A 22,919-nucleotide genomic window follows, 5' to 3' on the forward strand; every position below is an offset into this window, starting at 1 on the left:
GTAAACTAAAAAACACAATAGTGAGGAAAGTTAAACAACAGAATCTAACACATTGGTGCTTTAATAACCTGTCTACTTGAGCTTACACAACTCAGCAGTGTCTCCATTACGATCATAAAGCCAAAGTCCAGGATAGAGAGGCTGAGTGAATGTGGTCTGGACTCTGTGGAGGAGAGTCATGGTTTTAGAGACGCTGTAGAAGGACAGAATACCTGCCCTATGATCCAGGTACATTCCTATTCTGGAGGACAGAAGGTCTGGAATGGGAGTTATGATATTGTTATGTATGTGGTGTTGACAAAAACTCTTGCAATAATTTAATGCCCAAGACTTGTCGTCCTCTCCAAATACACTTCCATCCCCTGTCCTGCTCATATCCTTATATGCGACTGCTATTGAAACTGCCCTCCCACTCCACTCCACCTCCCAGTAACAACGTCCAGTCAGACCCTCTGTACCCAGGACCTCACACCATTCAATGAATCTGTCTGGGTGGCGAGAATAGAACTGTCCTTCTGCCATTAATGTTGCTTTTCTGTTCCTCTCAGACAATGACAGACGTGTGTGCGCTGTGTTTGGATCCAGTCTGATTTGACGTGAATATTGTAAGAATTCAGCTCTGGTCTTGGGCTCTGGCTGTGGTGGCAGTAAAGCATCCACTTCAGTTACTGTCCGTAAGAGCTTAGGCCATTCCTCTGTAAGAATGCCCCGTAGTTTATCTCTGACCTCTGACACAGCTGCAGTCACATCCTCAAAGTAGCGCAGAGGATGGGTATCGATCCTGGGTGAGTCTTTAGATTGACTGAGACGTGACAGCGAGGTGTAATTGTGTAGAAAATGGATGTGATCCTTTGTGTGTGAGAGCTGCTCCAGCTCAGCGTCTCTCCTTCTCAGCTCAGCGATCTCTTCCTTCAGTTTCTCCTGAAGTTCTTCGGCCCGACTTGCTTCTGCTTTCTGCTGGGATCTGATCTGCTGCTTCACCTCAGAGCTTCTCTTCTCAATGAGACGGACCAGCTCAGTGAAGATCTTATTGCTGTCCTTCACTGCTTTATCAGCAGAGTGATTGATAGCCTTCACCTCCTGTTGAAGCACCTTGATGTCTTTCTTTCTGTCCTGGATTCTCTGCTGGATTTTTGGCCGACTCATCCCGAGCTCTTTCTGCCTCTCAGTCCATTCTGCTGCAGCTGAGACTGTGTTGTGGCCTTTATGTTCATCCATGGAGCAGAGATAACAGATACACTGCTCATCAGTACGGCAGAAGATGTTCATCACCTCATCATGACGAGAGCAGATGTTCTCCTGAAGCTTCATGGTGGCTTCAACCAGCTTGTGTTTTTTAAAGGTAGAGGATTCATAGTGTGGCTGGAGGTGCTGCTCACAGTAAGAGGCCAGACACACCAGACATGACTTGAGGGCTTTCCTCTTTCTCCCAGTGCAGACATCACAGCCCACATCTTCAGGACCAGCATAGCAGTGATCAGGAGGAGCAGCTTGGAGTCCTGTCTTCTTCAGGTCCTCCACCAACTCTGCTAACATGGTATTTTTACCCAGGACAGGCCTTGGTGTGAAGGTCTGTCTGCACTGGGGGCAGCTGTGGATTTTCTTCTGATCCTCTTCATCCCAGCAGCTTTTAATACAGCTCATGCAGTAGCTGTGTCCACAGGGAATAGTCACCGGATCTTTCAGTAGATCCAGACAGATCGAACAGCAGAGTTTCTCCCTGTCCAGCTGAATTCCTTGCTGCGCCATTTCACTTCTCAATAACAGTGAGTCAGTGTGTCCTATGCTCTCAAAAGAAAAAAAACAAGTTGTGCGATCCAAACCAAAAAAGTCTGTTCCTTTTGTTCATGTTTATTTGCTGATCTGCAGTGAATGGGCTTGTCAGCTCCTGCAGTTCACATGTTGTTTACACCCATCTTTAAACTGGCAGATCTGCGAAAGGGGTGGGAACAGGAAAGAGCTAGACAGAATGGAACTGGCTCGCACTGGCTGTTTGAGACCCGGAAGAAGAGGGAGGGGTTATCAGGCTGTGCTTATTCCAGGAAGAGGAGCCGTTTAAAACGGGTTTGAAAGTGGCAATGTGTGTTTAGCTCTAGTTTAAGTAAGAGACGATTATGACAAGTCAAAATAGAAACGCTCTCTCTCTCCCCTTATTTTCCCCTCACATTTTAAAATAAGCTTCAGTCCCTCCCTGTAAAGTGGCTTCAGTAAGATGTGTTATAAATAAAGTTAGATTGAACAGAAAAACTATTTAGTATGGTGCTCTCTTAAAAAAAAAATCAAACACCTTTGTCTGTGTCTGCAAATGTGTGTGTGTGTGTGCGTGTGTGTGTGTGTGTGTGTGTGTGTGTGTGTGTGTGTGTGTGTGTGTGTGTGTGTGCGTGTGCGTGTGCGTGTGCGTGTGCGTGTGCGTGTGTGTGTGTGTGTGTGTCTGTTCTTGAAACAGGCTGTTCTTGAGGTTTCTTCTGTGGCTCTGTACATTCTGGAGCCAGTCTGTTCTTTGAGAAGAGAAGTAAATGTATGTTGCAAAATTTTCTGTTTTTTTTGTTTTTTGTTTTTGCTGATTAAATTGGCCATCTGGGTGACCAGGAGAAACAAGATGAATGTACCAACAACAGGATATTGTCCTTTAGTCTTTTTTTAAAAAAAATTCATTTTTGTCATCTGGTGCCCCCCCCCTCACGAACACAACTCAAAATCTGCATACGGGTTGATCGTCAACTCATCACTAAACTGAACTCAACCATTCATTACTTGTGGTTTAGAAGATTATGTTTTGTACACATCCATATCCAATAATGTCCCACGATTGCACTTTCCAATAATGTCTCTCATTTACAAGCAATTAGTAAAAAACTACAAAGCATGAAATAATATTTTCCTATCACGATTTTCTATTTTCTACATCATGTGCTTTCAGCCAAATAGTTTGATAGCGTAAACATGCATTCAACACTGGTGATAATTGCAATACAGCACAGCAGCTAACTGTGCTGTATTGGCTGCTATGCCAACGCATGTGCTAACGAAGGAACTGTTTCGCAATTTTTATAGATTCTTCCAAAAAGCAGGCAGGTGGAGAAAAATGTTCAGACTATGCTGATGTGTCGCCAACTTGAAAGCGACATGAAAGCCATAATACCTCTGAAGATGTTCTCTGCTGTGATTATGGGTACTTCTGTGCTGTCAGTAGTACATGACTATACTATAGCACAGCACTACTACAGTAGTAGGACTATCACAGAAGCTAACTATTACTCTGACTGAATAGTAATCCTGAAATGAAATGAGATGTGAACAGGTTTTCTCCTCGTGGATAATGACTGTGGAAAATGACTCTCCCAGCAGTACTGAGCGAGCGACCGGAAGTGCATGTGGGAAGAGAGATGATGGAGAGGACAAGAGGAAAACTAAAGTGTAAGAAGAGAGAAGCACTGTTGCACCTCATGCTTCCTTCATAATATACACATGCAGATGACATGGATGTTGTCTCTTTCCCTCACAGTCTCTCTGTCTCTCCTTCAGTATCCCCCTCGTCCCCAGACGTCCTCCCTCTTCAGAAGCTGTCTCCAAGCCCAGTGGTCAGCAGCAGGCAGAGCTCGATACGGTGAGTTCACATCACATTCACAGTGACAGTGTGCCTTTCTTTTGTAGGCTTTCTTCTACCTCTATTTCACTTTCTCAAGTTCTGTCAATGATTTTGTTCTTTACAAAACTATTTACAAAACTATACTTATTAACAGATGGTACCGCAGGTTTGACAAAGAGGTCAAAGGCACTGTGGATGTATGAAATTAGTTTGTTTCATTATCCTCAGTTTCTTTTTTCGGTGGAGTTATTTGTTGTATTATCTTTGGGGCTCTATATTTGTTCTGTTGTATCTATATTGTATTTGCTGCAATCATCTAATCTTACTTTTTATGAATGAACTGTTTTAGGTTGTATGTACTCATTTTGACCCACGTCTTTTTCTTCCTTAGCCACCTGACGAGAAACTGATCTCCAACATCTATGAGGCAGCACTCACATCCATCAACAACTTGGTAACGTGTGTGTGTGTGTGTGTGTGTGTGTGTGTGTGTGTGTGTGTATGTGCGCAGTGCGCACACATTTGTCTTTTTTTCTAAGTCACATGTGTTATACGTGTGTAGGTGTCAGCAAACGCAAACCAGAGGGAGGTGGAGGGGGAGGCGAGTGAGGAGAACCAGAGACACCAAGAGAAGGAGAGGACGGGGAAGGCCTCAGGGGCCTCTGCAAGTGCCACAAAGGATAAAACCAAGAAGTCATCAGGGAAAAAGAAAGGCAGGTCCTCTGTAGAGAAAATGTACAACTTCAAATACATAAAAAAATGTAACCCGCGATGTTGGCGTATAAAATCAAAGAAACAGAATAAAATGTTAGCTCAAGCTTGTTCTGCTTAGATCAAGATGGTCAAAACAAACTATCCCCAATGGTGCAAATGATAGAAACTCACAGTTTGTCACATTAGCACATCATAAACTTGTTAGTTTATCATGATGACTTGCCCCTTTTCTTCGTCCTCGCCCTCTCCGTCTAGCTCCCCCCTCTCCTCCCCCACAGCCGAGCCCCGAAAGCTCAGAGGACATTCAGAGACGAGAAGTTAGAACCAAGATACACAAGGAGTATGCTGCCGCCTTGGACCACGAGGGTACACACACACTCTCACAACCGCACACGTGTGCGCACACGCACACACACACACACACACACACACACACACACACACACACACACTCACAATCGCACACGCGTGTGTGTGTGACAATCACACGCACACACACACAGTAGTTTTTTCACATTACAATATACTACATTATCATATTAACACATTATCAAGGTGTTACATTCCTACACTGTCCTATTTGGAAAACTGTAGGCTATAAGACAAAGGATATGTGTACGAGTTTGTGTGTGTGACTGTGTGTATATTTGCATGTGTGCATATGCATGCGTGCGTGTGTACATGCTGCATATTATGCTTATATATTTGTATGCCTGTGTGTGTGTGTGTGTGTGTGTGTGTGTGTGTGTGTGTGTGTGTGTTTTCCAGAGCATGCAGTAAAAGTACGTATTGACTTGGTGAGAGGTTGTGCTCTGGTGGTGGTGCGCTCCCTGCAGAGCAAAGCAGAGGAGACCTTTAGCAATATGGAGAAGTGGCTAGGAGCACATTATCTTGCAGAAATGAACAGGTATGTTGTGTGTGTGTGTGCGTGTGTGTGTGTGTGCGTGTGTGTGTGTGTGTGTGTGTGTGTGTGTGTGTGCGTACACACGTGGGTGTGTGTGTGTGTGTGTGTGTGTGTGTGTGTGCGCGCACGCGCATACATGCATGTGTAAGCAAACTTCAAAAAAATTATGTATCTGCAGAATTTTACAGAGAAGTGAAGAGAGATCAGTGTTTGTGTTGTGTGTGCTAGATGCTGTATGTATTTTGTAGTCATTTCATGTAATTTACATGTAGATGCATACACATATACTGTACATCCACAATGTGTATGATGGTTTATCTGTTTGTTTGTCTGTTTGTCTCCAGTATTGACCGACTAGCAGAAGTGGTACGCCACCACATCGAGTCTGGCGCTAAGCTGCAGAATGAGCTGATGTTGGTGTGTAATGCCTCTTTAATTGTACAGTGTTTTGTAACTTGGACAAATGTATAAATACCTCAAATAAGTTTAGTGTGGTACTAAATACAGGAGGTATTCTTTTCCTCCTTACTGTTTTACATGCAGGACACAACCTCTACTAATCAAAAACCTTCACCATTCTACCTGTACCCCCCCCCCCCAATAAATTAATAAATAAATTAATAAATATATAATAATATATAATAACAAAATAAAATAAACCTGTTCTCTCCCACCAGGAAGGCACTGACTTCTATGTGAATGGAGACCTGCGGGTGGTGGCCAGTCCCGCTCCCCCTCCCCGCCCCACCCCTCTGGAGAAAGCCACACACTCCACCCTGACTGTGGCTCAGCTACAGTCACTGCACCAACAGCTATCCGACGTGGCTCCATCAGGTACACACACAATGCTTACAACTCATTAACATGCAAGGGGAGCAATTAATAGCAGCCGCTAATAGGTGAAATTCCTTTGTGGCTGAGTTAATCTAGTCAATCTGGTAACACTTACAATAAGGGTCATTAAGTTAACGGTTAGTTAATGCTTAATAAGCATTAATTGATGCTTAATGCTCATTGCTTAATAAGCATTAACTAACGCTTAGTTAACTAACCCTAGCCCTAATCCTCACCATAGCCATTAACTAACCATAAACTATTAAATCATGTATAAATTAATACCTAGTTAACACCATTAGTAAATGATTACTATACTGTATATCTTAGTTAACTGTTTAAGTCACTGTCACTGTCTTCATTTAGTGACCCCTGTAAAGTGTTATCGTCAATCTTTTTGGTGCCAGCCGGGAGATGACAACGTTAGCCTCCCATCCTGCAACTTGACTGACTAAAATCTATTTTGTAGAGCAATTCCCTTGTGTCTCCATCTTCATCCTCTCTCTTCCTCTCTGGCGGTCGCTCTCTGCCTCTCAGGCCTGATGTCCAGCGTTGAGTTCTCCATTGCGCTCCAGGACATCACCTCTGTCAGCATGGGCAGCAACTCCCTGCCTGAGCCCTGGATCAGCATGACTGAAACACAGGTAGGGTGCTACGTGTTGTTTTCTAGATATAGTAATGTCTCAAGAGCCGAAGCTGGATCACAAGAAGATAATGTAAAAATGGTGCCCCAAAATATATTCTGGAGAATGAGCGGATGTTTTTTTTTACCACTAAAATCAGTAAAATTAAGGGACCCTCTAAGCTGTTAAGCCGTTTGAGTCGTAACAAAAATGTTGAAGGTGTGGGTCAAAATGTCTTAAAACACATTTCTAACCGAATAACACAATTGTGCTGACGGCAAAAAATTGCACAGGAATTCACAAGTAAGTAGGACACAAAAAATCTTACATCCTTGCCAACTGGTCATTTCACAAACAACATACATTATATGACTCTCCCTCTCCTCTCCTCTCCTCTCCTCTCCTCTCCTCTCCTCTCCTCTCCTCTCCTCTCCTCTCCTCTCCTCTCCTCTCCTCTCCTCTCCTCTCCTCTCCTCTCCTCTCCTCTCCTCTCCTCTCCTCTCCTCAGTTGATGGAGATGATCTCTCTACTCTGTCAAGACTCTGAGCTGTTGGACTGGCATCGGTTCCTGCTCAGCGCTGCCCTCCCCTGGCCAGTTCCCTCTGTAACACAGCTGCTGGTTGTGTTGAGCCGCTTCCAGACAGCAGATGCCAATAACACAGGCTATATCAGTGAGGAACAGTACCTAAAGGTTAGTCATACAGAAAGAGTGTACTCTATGTAGGATGGCAGAGTAAGTAGAGAAAGCCTCCTGCAACAAGAAGGTTCTGGTCCATACCTCCCTCCTCCTTTATCACCAGAGTGAGCTATGGTTTCCTAATGAGAGTGTCCAGCCTGTCCCTGAAGACCCGTCTGAGCCTCTGCCTTATGACCGCCTGGCAAACCTACGCAAGGTAACTAACTACTTACAATACTTTACCACCTAATGTCCACTTGCCCAAGTCTGCCTTGCCAAGCGTACTTCACACCAGCGTTTGTCCTGGGTCATCTTACCCTGAGATTTCACCTAAAACAGTTTAATTTCAGTAGGGAGCTTGTCACGATCATGTACAAGCGAATTCATATTTCATAATTCATAATTCATATATAATTTCTACCCTACCAAGGAAAAATCCTTGCTGTCTGCTGCTGTCCCGGTCGTGGCTCCACCCCCTCTGCCGTACTGGGGAGAGTTGTAGACACTAGCACATGCTTCCTCCGATACATGTGCAGTCACCAGGTGCTTCTTTTCACCTGACGAGGAATTTCACTGGCAGGACATAGCATGTGGGAGGGGGATCATGCTATTCTCCCCCACTTCCCCGCCGAACAGGCGCCCCAACTGACCAGAGGAGGTGCTAGTGCAGTGACCAGGACACATGCCCTTAACCCGCCCTCCCACTTACAGACATGGCCACTGGTGCCAGTGTGGATTTACGACCAAGCTGGAGGTAACAGCGGGGCTCGAACCTGCGACCCTCGTGTTGGTAGGCAGGGAATCTACTGCTGTGCTACCCTGTTATTTTCAACCATAAAATGCAATCCTCCAGAGGATACAGTATGGTCTTCAACAGGTCATCCTTTTGGCTTGATGAACTCTTGAATAACCTGGGATGTGGGATCATGCTCCATATTTACTAACCAGACATACTAACCTCCATTTATTTACTTAAATGTATTATCTCAATAAACAAACCCCATTGGAATTAATAAATCAAACAATGCAATATTTCTCTCTGCCCTCCCTTCTCAGTTCTTTTTTCAGTTGTTTGCCGAGCGCTCTTGCTCCCCTCCTCGTCTGAACTATGTGTCCATGCTGCGGTACCTGGCGGCCCACCCTGACCCTGCCCAGGGCTTCATCAGAGCACTCAGCCTGGTGCTGGGACAACATCTCAAGCACCCCTCAACCGGCCATCTTGTCAAGGTGAGCAAATGAATTTACACAGAAAAGTGAATGAAACCGGATGCAATGCATTTCAGATGAAATACATATAACAATAAGGACAGATCCTAAGCAAAGGTCTTTAGATCACTCAGGATTTTAATTGCAGCCATTTACTTTAATGCCAGCAATGATTTTGTATGTATGTCAGGTTTTCCAAGTGGTTGTCTCATTTTGGAATGAATGTCTTATTTTAGCATCCTATAATAAGAATGCAAACACCAATTAATGGCCGCAATTGCGATGCTGCGCAATGGCTGCACAGCCTCCACCGCATCACACTCCATACACTGCACGGTTATTCCACGAATCTATAGACCAAATCACCGTGACGTCACCATGTAAACAAATTTACTTCCGGGTACCACTTGGGGAAGGCGGCAGGTTTAAATGTGCGTGTTGTCAAATAAATGCTGTCAAACCCTCTCGCTGTTTTCGGCCGACTACTTTCAATTTAAATGCTCAAACGGTTGGTAAACATGCTTGTCCGACGTATCTAGCCTTTCTTCTGTGTTTGTTTTATGTAGTGTTAGCTAGCTAATAACGTTTGTTTGTCTGTCAAACTCGCAGTTTTTTTGCAGACTCGTTAACGTTACAGACAGAGCTACTGACGCCACGTTAATTTAATTTAGCTTCAAGTCTACTCTGGTCTGGTCCAACAGGTAAATTAGCTAGTCTGGTCTCCACTAACATTAGTGAAAGTGTTGTTATGAATGATATTAAACAACAACACAACACGGACGAACCATTTTTGTCTTCTTTGTCTGTTTTTGTCTTCAACACGTCAGTTTGTGCCGTCCACCGCCATTATAATGTGTGGACCTCAGGGGTACCCGGAAGTAAATGTAAACATCCCCGCTGATTTGGTCTATACAAAGTAGGTGTAAATGTTTCTCTTCAGCCCTACCAACAATTGTGTCTGTGCAATACATGTATGCATTTGTGTTGTGTGTTTGTGTCGTGTATGCAGTCTATTCCCAATATTGAAGAGGCTTTAGAGTCTGGGTCCTCAGGACTAGAGGGAGAGCCCGAGGAAGAGGAGGAGGAAGAGGCTCTGGGTGCGGGGGAGCAGGGAGTGTCCATCCCTGCTCTCCTCACCGTCATCTGTCACAAAGGCACCAAGAGCAAAGGATACAACCGCTTCCTTCCAGGCTGCGAGAGCCGCGAGGAGCACAGTGAGGTACAACGCTGAGCCAAGTAGCCCCAGCTTGAGCCAAGTTTCACAGAAGCACACATGACCTCAACTAATTTTTTACATTCTATTTCAATCACGTTCTCTTTTATTTCTTGTTATCCCATGGCTTCTAGTATCTGCTGTATGCATATATTCACAGTTGGGCTAGAAGCCTGTGGACCTATTTACTGTATATAAACCAGCTGATATTAAATTTACTTTGTCCTCATAGTATTGTTTTCCATCTCCACTGGCTTCTAGAACCTGGTGCGTATGTTCAGAGAGCTGGGCTACAGGCCTGAAGACCATGTCCCATTCTCAGTCCTCTCTCAGCATCCTTTCATCCAGGACCTGATGGAGGGCTCAACACACCACCAGCTCATAGTAAGTCTCTGTATGCATTTTTTTCATCCGTTCCCCTCGTGCATTGTTTGTTGTATTTGGACCTAAAATGAGTTACTGCCTGCCTGGTGTCTGGTGTGTTTCTGGAGACGTTCAAGAATGTCTGTCTGCCTTACAGAAGAAGTCTTCAAGAAACCTCCATTTTGGAGTTGTCTTTATTTCTTAAAGGAATTCTCTTTTTGTGCTTTCCCTTTTCACCTTTCTGCCCCCCCACCATCCTTTATTATTTCTCTATCTCTCCATATGTGTGTCTCTCTCTCTCTCTCTCTCTCTCTCTCTCTCTCTCAGGACATTCACAGAGTGCTGCGGGCCGATCAGGATGAAGGAGAAGTGCAGAGCTCGACAGTTTGCTGAACGATAAGACGCACACAACGTTGTCCACATCATGGCCTGGCATTATCTTTTTGCACAGAATTACATGGTTGAAAATAAATACTTTGATTTAGAAAATGAAATGAAATATGTTTGGGAAATATTCTCACGATTTGTTTGAAATGATTACCATACTCCTCTAATTGTCCTTAATTCTGTATTTGAGTATTGAGTCAATAAATTTGCAGCCGTAGTAATTCAATATTGACCCAATTCAGTTGTCTTATAGAAAAGTCTATGGTTGATGAAGATTGGAATGACAACATAATGATGGAAATCACAACAATAACATTGGTGATGGCAGGACTGACCCCTCTGACTCTCTTTCTCTCGGATACACTCCAGCAGTCTTTCTGACTGACTTGTTTTTCTAATGACCTCTGTGACGCAGCCAAACTTGGTTGGACTACAATGACTTCATTGTCCAGCCTAACCCACATGTCAAGCCTGACTTGCCAGCAACGGCCTGCTAGGACTCCCACAACCCTACCGCAGTCCATTCAGCATTGATGTGTTATGCTAGCTAGTCTATTTAGCAGTCACTGCTGCCTGTGCACCCAATTAACCCAATGTGCATGTTGATTGGGGAACAAAATGTTATTAAAGTCATCAGCTAGCGTTGCTTATTCATAAAGGCATTATTGCATCATGAGTATGGGGGTGCCATAAACAGATGTTAGTCAATCAAATCCCACATTTATGGATCTCCTTTCCAGAGATATACTAGATAGATGTGATGTGAGAAATAGTTTCTACTTTATTCCTTGTGGCAGCTTCTCTCAGTTCACTTGATACTGAAACATCTATCACCCTTTTTCTGTGCCGTCCAGTTGTAACTCAGGGCTTTCTGTTCTCACCCTCTCCACTCTCGCCCTAGACCATGTGGTTATGATCCTCTACTACATGAAATCATCTCAAAGTCTGTTTTCCTGCAGACATGTTTGGAATACTGCAGATGGCCATCATCATCAAACAAATGTGATATTATTTGTGATTTCCCCATTTTTCTGTTCAAATTTGGGGTAAGATTGTGTCCAACTGACTCAAGATCATAATTAGCATTTTCAGCAGATGGAGGTAGGTAAGGTTGATGACAATTTTAACGAGATATTTCATTAGTCAGCATACACTGATTTTGATGTTGTACTGTATGATCTGAACCTAGTCTATTACTATAGTACCGGTATACTATATACTATAATTGAACTTTCTGTCGAGCACCAATGCAGACAGCTCCCCTGACAGAGTATGACTTCTCCCTTTGTCTTTTCTCTGATACAAAGGGGGGTGGGACCCTATATCCTCTCTCCATCTCTCCCTCCCTTTCATTATCGCTGCAGGTCCAGTGCTCCTGGACTTTTGAGTGTTTGACTTCTAGAGAAACCAGAGCTGCTCACACATCACATAATACAGACACGTTCATACTCGCAAACTTGCATTCAAAACCTGGATTGATTGAAGCAGGATTAAAACAACACCTGAACACCGGACCTTTTGCAGTTAAACTAAACATTTTTGATCCATCTTGGATTTTGGATTCCCCCCACGGCCACCTTGACACTGTGTAGATGGACTACTGGCTGAGTAGGATCTGAGATATCACCACTTTCAAGACCGAACCTGCCGCTCATACAAAACCATTTGAACAGGAATGTGATTTTCTGGTGGTAATTCTGGGATTTGTAGACACCAGGTTATTGTTTTCTTTGGATGATTCTAGTTTTCTTGCATTTCCCTCCATAATTTCCTACTTTATGTGGAGCTGGACATAAAATAGAGATGTGATCCAGACAATATTATCAGAGAGAATACCCCAGATCTGTTGTTTACACAAGGAACCTTTCACACTTACTCATTCACATAATTTCAATTGCTTTTTGAAAACTTGTCCATTTATTTTTGGAAGGTGTATTTTTCTTTTCTTTTTTCCAAAGTTCATCCCATTGGAATTCTATTTTAGGAACTTTGAGAGGGCTTTGGCTGCCTGTCAGTGTGTGTTAATGTAATAACAACATGGGGATTGTGTTTTTGGCGTTTTCTCTCCTGGCTCTCCCTCTCCTTCAGTCTGCCAAGATCCTGACTGTCTGTCTCATTGGTGAGTAGGGGAGCAATGATAGTAAAAGTGTAATAATACTGATTAAAAAAAAGATAAAATATTTGCAATTTCCATACTGGTGAGTCAAGTAATAAAATTCAACTTTATTTTTTGGCTTTGCATTCCCAGACCCATTTTTGTGAATGCACACACTTATTCTTATATAATATATACTTTATATACTTAATCTTATATAAGGTGAGAATACAATGAGAGGTATAGGTATTTTTTTTCTCCTTTAGTTACTGATCATGTAGAGCAGATTTGGTAAAATGTGTTGTAGCAGAAATTAAACAAATGAGATATGTATGACATGGGTATTAAATAATATGTTACAAACAATATGAATGACTTCACCTCTTGTCTCCAGGGGGAAGTCACTACTTGTTATTGGATGAGATCTCTCATAACTTCCACCAGCGTGGCCATGAGGTCCGCATGCTCTTGCAGCTGGGCAACCCTCTTATTACAGGTAAACATATACACACACACACACACACACACACACTGTACAGTACTTTCTCTCCTCATTCTTGGTCTCTCTTACATTCTTAATTTAGCTATCCAACTGTGCCGTACGAGATCTTTGTCTATTTCTGTCTCCTAAACTTCATTCATAATGCAGATACACATAATTACATTCACTTCCTTGACTTGGCAACAACTGTTGAATTCCTCCCAGGTTTTTCCTATGCAGGCCGTGCAGACAGTTACCAGACTAGCACCTGGTCTTTAGGAGAGAGCTACATTAAAGAATACAATGGCTGGTTCCTGGAGCAACAAACACAATTTTTACTGGGCAGGTACATTGACACTTGGCTTTATGTTAGTAGACTTGGGTTGATTTGCAGTCCTGGTTGTATCTCAGAAACACTGACTATGACTGATGTAACTTTACTACTCAAATCTGCTCTTGAACTTGAGTCCGGTCTTGCATTAGCAGTTTGAAACTCTTTAGTTTGTGTCTTTGTTGGACTTTACTCCAGAATCTGCCAAGGCCAATGACTATAATCTCAATGAATTATGGGAAAATCACAAGATGCACTTTCCCTATAGATTTTTGAGATAAGGTCTGCTTAGAAAACTATAGCACTCCAGAGCAGCATTATCATATCATCATATCAGTTTTGAATGACATAGAGGCCATTTACACCTGGCACTAACATGCGTTTTCTGTGATCAGATTGCAATCGGATAGTGCTTGATCACATTAACCTGATTGCATTTACACCTGGTACAATATTAATGTGTCTCCAGTGTCCACATTGAGATCTGATTGTGATATGTTCAGGCAAGCTCGATAGAGTAGAGCGGGTTATGGAAAAACAGTGGTGACTGTTGCTGTATATGTGGTTTGAGAGGACCCATTGCATTTTTCAATGTGGTCGCAATGCGTCCCTGACCACCTCTGGAGGTGGTTTGGCCGATCAGATCGCAATCCATCCTCAATGTGTCTTGGGGGCGTTTACACCTGTACTTTCAAGTGGTCAAGCACAATCTGATTGCAATCTAATCACAGAAAACGCATGTTGGTGCCAGGTGTAAATGGCCTTATAGTAACCTTTGTTGTTAAGTTTTGTTTGGTGGTCAAAATAATACTTGCCAATATGACCCTAAATGATCTTGGCCTGAATGAGGAAGTGGCTGTGAGTAAAGCCTGTTCATGCTTTGTTACATTCTTTTCATTTAAATTTATTTGAGGACGGGTTTTTCATGATATTTCTGTCAAAGTTAATTGCCTGTCTACTATATCAACCAAGTGATTAGTATCATGACAGTAGCCTATGAGGTGATAGTATTGTGTCATCTGAGCTTAAGTATCCATCTGCTGCCTTTATAAGTGAAGCATAGTCCATTAGAGCTTCACCTTCCTCTTGTCCATCTTCACTCTGCCTGCACCCCCCCCCCCCCCCCCACCCCTCGCACTCTCTCTCTCTCTCTCTCTCTCTCTCTTTCTCATGCACACACACAGGGATAACTTCACTAACTTCTTGAACTTCATGGGCCATCTGTCCTACCAGTGTGACAGGCTGCTGGGGGACAGAGAGATGGTGGCCTTCCTGCGGGGGGAACGTTATGACATCGCCATCCTCGATGCTTTCAACCCCTGCTCCTTCATCCTGGCACACAAACTTGGTACATCTACTGTACAGATTAATATTGTCTGAATTTCAAAGGTTGCTGATAGTCTATCAAAGTGGGGTTGGGATAATATTGAAATGCAGTGCTTTTATTACATCGTATCATGGTTGCATCAAACTGTGAAGTCCATATAGCGTATCAATACGTATCATGAGATAAACATAATATCATCCCTGATCAACAGTCATGGATAAATAAACATCAGCTCAAATCCTTTATGTCTTTGACTCTATTTGCTCCAGGTGTCTACTATGTAGCCTTCTACCCCGGCACTCTGAACGGCCCTCTGTCCATCGGCCTCCCCAGCCCGCTCTCCTACGTCCCAGTCTTCAATTCCCGGCTGTCCGACCACATGGACCTCTGGGACCGTGCAAAGAACCTCCTCTACTCTCTCCTGGCTCCCATAGGTAAGAATGAATGGTGCTGCGGAGGAGGTGATCACATACTGTCAAAGATGAGATGGTTGTTCTTTGCTTGTACATTCTGAATGTTTACACTACCCCGTTCGCTCTATTATGTGCTATTATCATTGATCTATCCCATTTGCATCTGCAACAGCCTAATTTCTCCATGGAGATAATTAAAGATGAAACTTTACTGTAATGGCATTTTCCTGAGTCACCCATATAGTTTCCAATGCATCCTGATAGAGTTCCCAGTGAAGTATTGGATTAGTTGCAACTAGCAAGTGGAGGTTTGGCTAATACTGTCCGACAAGTTATAGCAGGTAAAATTGTTATAGCAGTTATAGTGACTGGGCGCTTCCACTGTTGCTACTTCTGTTTAGATATTCTGCTTTCTGATTGCCTTTTCCTGCCCCCCCACCCCCCACCTCCAAGGCCATGAACTGGTGTGGTCGAAATTTAGGGAAGTATCGGAACGCCACTTAGGTTCAGGCTCGCCCCCCGGAGGTCTGGAGGAGTTTTACCATGGAGCCCAGCTCTGGGCCTTCAACACCGACTTTTCCTTGGAGTACCCCCAGCCTCTTATGCCCTACACTGTGTTGGTGGGAGGCCTGCTGAACAAACCTGCAAAGCCTCTGGATCAGGTCTATTCTATTCTATTCTATTCAATGAAGAAGTCAGAGTCAAGTTTTTAAATTAACTGACCTGTTTTTTTACTCCCTCCTCTCCTTCCCCCTTCACTTCTCACTCCCCCCTTTCTTTTTCTACACTCCTCCTCCCTCCCCCCTTTCTCTCACCCGACACTTCAGGACTTGGAGTTGTGGATCTCAGGTTATGGCGAGACAGGTTTCATTGTGGTGACCCTGGGCTCTATGGTCTCCTCCGTCTCTGTAGACCGTCTGCTGGTGGATCTGACTGCCGGCTTCTCCAGGGTCCCTCAGGGTGTCATCTGGAGGTAAAAGCATGATGAGATTCGCATTTGAATTGATTGATTGATTGATTGATTGATTGAACTATGACACGATTAAATCTGTCCCCCAAAGACAGAAACAAATTCATTGTTCCAGGTAGTTGCCATAACTTTCAATGTTTTTCCAAACCTAGGTATGACCATGAGCGATGGCCGTCTCACCTGGACATTCCTCCCAACCTCAGGCTGGTGGACTGGCTGCCTCTGAATGACCTACTGGGTAGGAATAGGCATCATTGTCTAAGTCAGTCTTCTGACCCTTTGCTGTCTTATGTACCCCTTGAGCTGTTAACAAAACAATCATATCAAAATACTAGTTACCACAGTGTTCAATGTGGCCTCTAATGATTGAGATGGAACCAAAGTGTTGAATTGTAGAAATGTGTCCTGTCAGGCAGATTGCAGTAGGCTTAGTATTGGGCCTCTGCAACACTGCAGGAAAACAATGAGATTTCTACAACGATTGCATCTGTATCTCTCTCTCTCTCTCTCTCTCTCTCTCTCTCTCTCTCTCTCTCTCTCTCGACAAAACAGACTAGTCATGGAAAGATAATATGGTGAAGAAAGAGAGGCAAAATATGACCCATTTGGCTTTGTATGGACTATAGAAGGATCATTGCTGCATCTACTTCCTGGAATCCTAATGAAGCGATGTCTCTCTCTGCTTCTCAGGCCATCCTAAAGCCCGTCTCTTCATCACTCACGGTGGTCAGAACAGCTTACTGCAGGCGGTGTACCATGCTGTCCCTGTGCTGGGAATCCCTCTGTTTGGAGACCAGTTTGATAACGTGGTGAGGGCCGAGGCAAAGGGCCTGGGCCTCACCATCAGTCCCACACACATCACCAGGGCCCTGCTCAGTTCCACCATTCACACGCTCACACAGAACAACAGGTATGGACCTGCCATGGATGGATGGATGGATGGATGGATGAATGGATAGATGGATGGATGAATGGATGGATGAATAGATACATGGATGGACAATAGACCGTATAACAAATATGGACAGAGTCACCATGATGTCACCCAGTGCTTTTTTGGACTCCCATTTTGAAGCCTAGAGTATAGGAGTGTGGCCGTTGCCATCTTGGGGAGGTTCTCCGCCTGCTATTGGTCCATGATCGGCGAGCTGCGCGATCACTGGACAGGCGACCTGTCAATCACGCCAAAAACATAGTCTGTTCTATCGTATATTTTACTCTAAATGGGTGAGTTATATAAAAATTCACCCACTGTACAGTTGTCATAAAAGGTGAAATTAGATATAGACCAAAACTGTGTTTTGAACCAGACTATAAACATGTTTAATCCTGTTGTAAAGTCGGGCATTTTAACTTGGGGTGAACGGAGAATGACTCCCTTTTGGAGCCAGTCTCAAGTGGCCATGCGGGGAACTACAGATTTGATCACTTCCACATAGGCTTCATCTGCCCAGCCCCGAGCTTGCCGCCTGGGTAGGAGCAGTGCCAATCGTGATGCGGTTCCTCTGCCTCTCTCCTCTTCTCTCTCTCCCTCCTTCCTTCTCTAGGTTCAAGTCTTCAGCCCTGACCTCTCCTCTTCTCTCCCTCCTTCCTTCTCTAGGTTCAAGTCTTCAGCCCTGACCTCTCCTCTTCTCTCCCTCCTTTCTTCTCTAGGTTCAAGTCTTCAGCCCTGACCTCTCCTCTCCTCTTCCTCCTTCCTTCTCTAGGTTCAAGTCTTCAGCTCTGGCCCTCAGCAGGATCCACCGCTCACAGCCACTCCCTCCAGGTCTGCGGCTCAGCCAGTGGGTGGAGCACATCCTGCACTGTGGAGGCGGGGCTCACCTGCGGCCCGTCTCACTCACTCAGCCCTGGTACCAGAGATGCCTGCTGGACCTGGTGCTGCTTTTCTCCCTGGTGCTGCTGGGACCTGCATTTCTCTGCTGGGCTCTCTGTAGGAGCAGGAACTGCAAGGATGAACACGAAAAACTACAATGATGGCACAAAGCTGTCACTCAGGGATACTGTTCAAATCTATACCTCAGTTTTGTATAACTTGTTTTTCAGGGGCTGCATTGTATGCTGTATGAACACTGTAAATTATCGTGACAGTTTTTTTAAATATCATTTGTTGCTGCTCTAAAATGCTGTAGTAGGCGATCAATCAATAAATCCATGCTTGACTAACTCCCCATACAAAGGTTTTTTTTGCATGAGAAATAAAGCAACAGAGGGCTGAGTTGCAAAAACAAATTCATCTGACTTGAAAATATAAAGGTGAAGGCATTTATATTATTATTGCAAAACAGTCAACATACAAAAACCTTCCGTGTTGCTGGAAGTTTTGTACAGTAGTGTCTTGTCCTCTCCCTTCCCAGCGCCACTGTGTCTACTGCAGCGCCACAATGTCCAACACCTCTCTGCTGCTTTGACCTGGCTGTGCTGCAAGCCAGGGGTGGCTTGATGTATACACACACACACACACACACACACACACACACACACACACACACACACACACACACAGCCAGGGGTGGCTTGATGCACACACACACACACACACACACACACACACACACACCCCCCACAACGATATATGGCACACATGCTGCCATTTTGAAGCATCAGCACAGGAGCATGGCTCAGTTAGGGTGCCTGTGTGTACGTGTGTGTGTGTACGTGTGTGTGTGTGTGTGTGTGTGTGTGTGCGCGCGCGCGCGCATGCCCGTGCGTGTGATGCTTGCATGATTTGTGTATGTGTATATGTGTGTGTGTGTATGTATATGTTGTTACACAACACACTTGACCCTTCTATAATCTGCTCTACATTGCAAAGGTCAGTGTGTGTGTGTGTGTGTGTGTGTGTGTGTGTTTTGGGTAGCATTATGGTCTACTGGCTCTTCAGTTATTGCACCACCTGCAAATCCCAACTCTGACCCCCACCCCCCCTCTGCTGTCCCTCTGCTGCCTTGCTCAGCGAGACACGAGCACAAAGGGAGCCGCACTCCGATGTTCACGGTCAGCACCCCGGCCTGACCGGACCGGGCCTGCTGGCAGGACCCCTCTGCTCCTCCCCCTCCCCTCCCCGCATCTGTGTTGGGGGTCAGCAGGAAGGAAAATATAGATTAGCAAGGAAATAATGACCAATTAGGGCGGCTTGTTCTTTGCCCATTCAGCTGTGTGTTCCTTGGTTCTGTCTCTGCTTTTCATTTGTCTGTTTGTCTGGCAGTTGCAGGTGCCAGTGAGTCTTCCTCTGTCTCGCACGCAATCTGAAATGGGCAGGACAAAAACGGACAGAAAAAGAAAAAGACTACAAATGAGCAAACTAGAGCAAGGCAGAATAGCAGAGAACAGAGCAAACAAAGCAGATCAGTACAGTACAGTACAGTACAGTACAGTACAGTACAGTACAGTAGAGACGGACAGGATGAAACAAAGCAGAAAGGAACAGAAGGGAGGAGGGACAGAAGGCAGAATAGCACAGAATAACAAAGACAGCATAGCAGAAGACACGTGCACAGAATTGTAACTATAGGTTTTGAATGAATTAGCTAGAATAGGGGGACTAGACTTTTACAATTCTGTTTGTTTATTTAATTTATTCTTTTCGATTTTGCAAGTTGGGGATTTTAAAGTATACCTGTAAAAAGATTTAGACTGCAGATTTATGTGAGCCACCAGTGAATACAAACGTCACAGATCTATCTCATAGATCTTACACCTCAATTACCCTAGTCTGTTCTGTTCTGTTCTGTTCTGTTCTGTTCTGTTCTGTTCTGTTCTGTTCTGTTCTGTTCTGTTCTAGGTATGGTCTGCTCTGGTATAGTATATTGATGTGTAAAAATCTATTTCACATTCCTTTTAATCTGCTGAAGTGTAAAATGTAATCTTAGTCGAGTATTATAATATTAGGAAATTAAGAAATATGAATTATTCATTTCAGGATTCTATTCTATATTATTCGTACATTGTCTACTCTAGTGTAATCCAGTTCACTGTGCTCTGAAGTTCTAATCAGCCTTGTTCAAAATCAAAATTGAATACACCCACAGAAGGGGTTAGAGAGCGCCATCTAGTGACCAGTCAGACAGGCTTAAGAGTGACTTTACTGTGCCATCATCCCCTCTTCTCTCCGTCAATAATTGACTGTGGACTGTTGTCTGACAAACCATACCATTTGTATATAAATGTTTTCACAAATAAATTAATATAAACACGTTTTACGCCACTTGAAATGTCTTTCCCCAAAATGCAGTATGTGATCAAAGCTGCCCATTGAGGTATTGGGCCTACATCATGCTATTACTTACTACCTATTTAACAGTTTTTTTCTCAGTACACTGACTGAAAGTAAATTTGTAAAATTCGCATAATGTCATGCCTTGACATATATGTTTTGTCATAGAATTTCGTCAAAGGCCTCTTGTACTCTATAAATGTAATGTGTTTCACTATTAACTTTCTGTATGAAATATATCAGTAGAGTTATGAGTTAGTGCTGTACAGATTTTCATTAGTGCCATCCTTAAACCTGTCCACTAGCAATCACAAGGCACCAATTAATACTGGGAGTGGAGTGTATTGATGTAATAGCTTTATAATAGAAAACGATCTTGATTGGTTAGAGCGCTGCAGATTGATTGGTCAGTAATGACAAAAGAGGCGGGGATAGATGTCAGTGTTTATGTAGCCTAGCCTGCAGACCAAGGACTCTGCAATGTGATTTCCTGACATTGATTTATTTTGATTTTATTTATTACAATATTTTAGTCGTTGTCCTACCAGCAGCATGCAGCTGCCTTCGACATGGGGAATCATTAACAGGCTGAGGTGAAGCGCAGCAGACCGAGGAGACAGTCGTCGGGATGGCAGGCGCTTTAGGATTCAAAGGCTGTCAGAAAATCCGCGGTCCTCAGCTTAGAAATTTACTCGAGGCAAAGGAGTTTTTCCTTTTCGACTGTGATGGGGTGATATGGCATGGAGAAGATGCCATAACGGGCGCGCCGAATGTGGTCAATTCATTGATGAGGCACGGTAAATATGTCTTCTTCGTCACTAACAACTGCACCAGGCCGCGGGAGAATTATTTGAGCAAGTTCGACCGCCTGGGCTTCACCGACGTCATGCAGGAGCAGATCTTCAGCTCGTCGTACTGCTCGGCTCTGTACCTGAGAGACGTGGCCAAGATCCAGGGCAAGGTGTTCGTCCTCGGCTGCGACGCCATGCGCAAAGAGCTGCGGGACGCCGGGGTCCCCTTCGTGGAGGAGGACGACGCACCAGACGCCACCATCTATAACTGCGCCTTGGCTCCAGATGTCAAGGCAGTGCTGGTTGGCCATGACGATACACTGACTTTCCTCAAATTAGCCAAAGCGTCGTGCTACCTGAGGGACCCAGACTGTCTGTTTCTGGCCACTGACAATGACCCATGGCACCCGCTGTCAGGTGGAAGAATACTGCCAGGTACAGTATGATGATGACCGATGGTGACGCTGCTGAGCCGCAGTTCAGTCCGTGGTTCAGTCAGTGTGCTTTATATTGGCATGAGAGCTTGCAAAAACAAGCTATATAGCCTATTGCCAATTAACATCAGGGTTGGGGTTGGGGAATTATCCGTGTATGTTGTCAGAATTGAATTGGAATGAAATGAAACAGAATTGAACTTCATTAAATTCGACTGAGGTTCCCTTGACTCAAACATCATGAATCACATAAAAAAATAAAATGCATTCAGTCCATTGACTGATTCAGTCATAATGTATGCATTACGAATATGTTATGTGTAAACTCTGAGATATGTCTCCCTCTTTCATTGAAACACACACACACACACGCACACACGCACACGCACACACACACACACACACACACACACACACACACACACACACACACACACACACACACACACACACACACACACACAGGGGTGGGGGTGTCATGTCACTCACATGAACTTGAATCCAGCTGGCCACCTGCCCATTCCCCTCTCTGGGTGAATGTACCTACTGACTGTAAAAGCGCTTTGGATAAAAGCGCTATATAAATGCAGGCCATTTACCATTTATATGTGGTGATTTCTTACCAGATATCTATCAGAATCCCCCCCCCCCCCATTAATTTATCCCAACCCTAAGACATTTCAGAAAATGAATTGCATATTGCATCCCCTCCCTTGTATTAGTGTGTGTTTCACTGCCTGGATAGTGGAGGATCCAAGTTGCTGCGACCCGACCCTCCACTCCTATCACTAGTCCCTATCTACAGTAGTAAATAAGGTTCAAAGTGGAATCCATTCTCCCTCTTTCATTGAAACACACACACACACACACACACACACACACACACACACACACACACACACACACACACACACACACACACACAGGGGTGGGGGTGTCATGTCACTCACATTAACTTGAATCCAGCTTGCCACCTGCCCACTCCCCTCTCTCTCCTCTCTGACAGGTTCTGGTTGCCTCATTGCGGCTCTGGAGGTGGCCTCCGGTCGTAAGGCCACAGTTATCGGCAAGCCCAGCCGCTTCATGTTCGAGTGCATCTCCAGCCAGTTCAGCGGCATGGACCCGGCCCAATGTCTGATGGTGGGGGACCGCCTGGAGACCGACATGCTGTTCGGTTCCAACTGCGGCCTGGACACCATGCTCACCCTGACCGGGGTGTCTCAGATGGAGGAGGCCCAGGAGTACAGAGACAGTCAGCTCTCCCATAAACAGAGATTGGTGCCCGACTACGTGGTGGACACCATCGCAGACTTCCTGCCTGCTTTTGAGGAACTGGACTGATTAGTGTCACTGTT

At 44.4% G+C, this 22,919-nt stretch overlaps 4 protein-coding genes across 4 annotated transcripts in view; 3 read left to right on the forward strand and 1 right to left on the reverse strand.

Annotated features, from left to right (window-relative positions):
• Positions 1–1,755, reverse strand: part of LOC310784230 (E3 ubiquitin/ISG15 ligase TRIM25-like) — a 2,453-nt gene extending 698 nt beyond the window's left edge. The window contains exon 1 of the mRNA XM_083645248.1: positions 1–1,755. This exon is cut by the window's left edge and continues 698 nt beyond it. Coding sequence (XP_083501374.1) covers positions 73–1,749 — 1,677 coding nt within the window. The 5' untranslated portion in view covers positions 1,750–1,755 and the 3' untranslated portion in view covers positions 1–72.
• The window catches only part of spef2 (sperm flagellar 2), a gene marked incomplete at both ends in the record, with an annotated part of 31,456 nt that extends 20,087 nt beyond the window's left edge, over positions 1–11,369 (forward strand). The window contains 14 exons of the mRNA XM_083645296.1: positions 3,526–3,607; positions 3,981–4,043; positions 4,152–4,302; positions 4,559–4,669; positions 5,072–5,210; positions 5,552–5,624; positions 5,885–6,041; positions 6,579–6,685; positions 7,173–7,355; positions 7,465–7,557; positions 8,397–8,567; positions 9,556–9,765; positions 10,021–10,143; positions 11,364–11,369. Of these exons, the coding sequence (XP_083501422.1) occupies positions 3,526–3,607; positions 3,981–4,043; positions 4,152–4,302; positions 4,559–4,669; positions 5,072–5,210; positions 5,552–5,624; positions 5,885–6,041; positions 6,579–6,685; positions 7,173–7,355; positions 7,465–7,557; positions 8,397–8,567; positions 9,556–9,765; positions 10,021–10,143; positions 11,364–11,369 (1,669 nt within the window). The remainder of the gene's footprint in view (positions 1–3,525; positions 3,608–3,980; positions 4,044–4,151; positions 4,303–4,558; positions 4,670–5,071; positions 5,211–5,551; positions 5,625–5,884; positions 6,042–6,578; positions 6,686–7,172; positions 7,356–7,464; positions 7,558–8,396; positions 8,568–9,555; positions 9,766–10,020; positions 10,144–11,363) is intronic.
• Positions 11,370–12,101: 732 nt separating this feature from the next.
• On the forward strand, positions 12,102–18,100 carry LOC310784281 (UDP-glucuronosyltransferase 3A1-like; the record flags this gene model as incomplete). The annotated part of the gene is given in 12 exon segments (XM_083645297.1): positions 12,102–12,117; positions 12,494–12,531; positions 12,535–12,628; positions 12,999–13,100; positions 13,311–13,431; positions 14,601–14,764; positions 15,013–15,177; positions 15,610–15,818; positions 15,984–16,129; positions 16,279–16,364; positions 16,817–17,036; positions 17,833–18,100. Coding segments are annotated over 12 exon segments (1,629 nt in total).
• Positions 18,101–20,967: 2,867 nt separating this feature from the next.
• On the forward strand, positions 20,968–22,905 carry pdxp (pyridoxal (pyridoxine, vitamin B6) phosphatase; the record flags this gene model as incomplete). Its single annotated transcript, XM_083644767.1, has 2 exons — positions 20,968–21,565; positions 22,571–22,905. The coding sequence occupies 2 exons, from the start codon at positions 20,968–20,970 to the stop codon at positions 22,903–22,905; spliced, it is 933 nt and encodes a 310-aa protein (XP_083500893.1).
• Between the last annotated feature and the right edge of the window lie 14 nt (positions 22,906–22,919).

Source organism: Poromitra crassiceps, assembly GCF_964638095.1.
Source record: "Poromitra crassiceps genome assembly, chromosome: 10".
NCBI lineage: Eukaryota > Metazoa > Chordata > Actinopteri > Beryciformes > Melamphaidae > Poromitra > Poromitra crassiceps.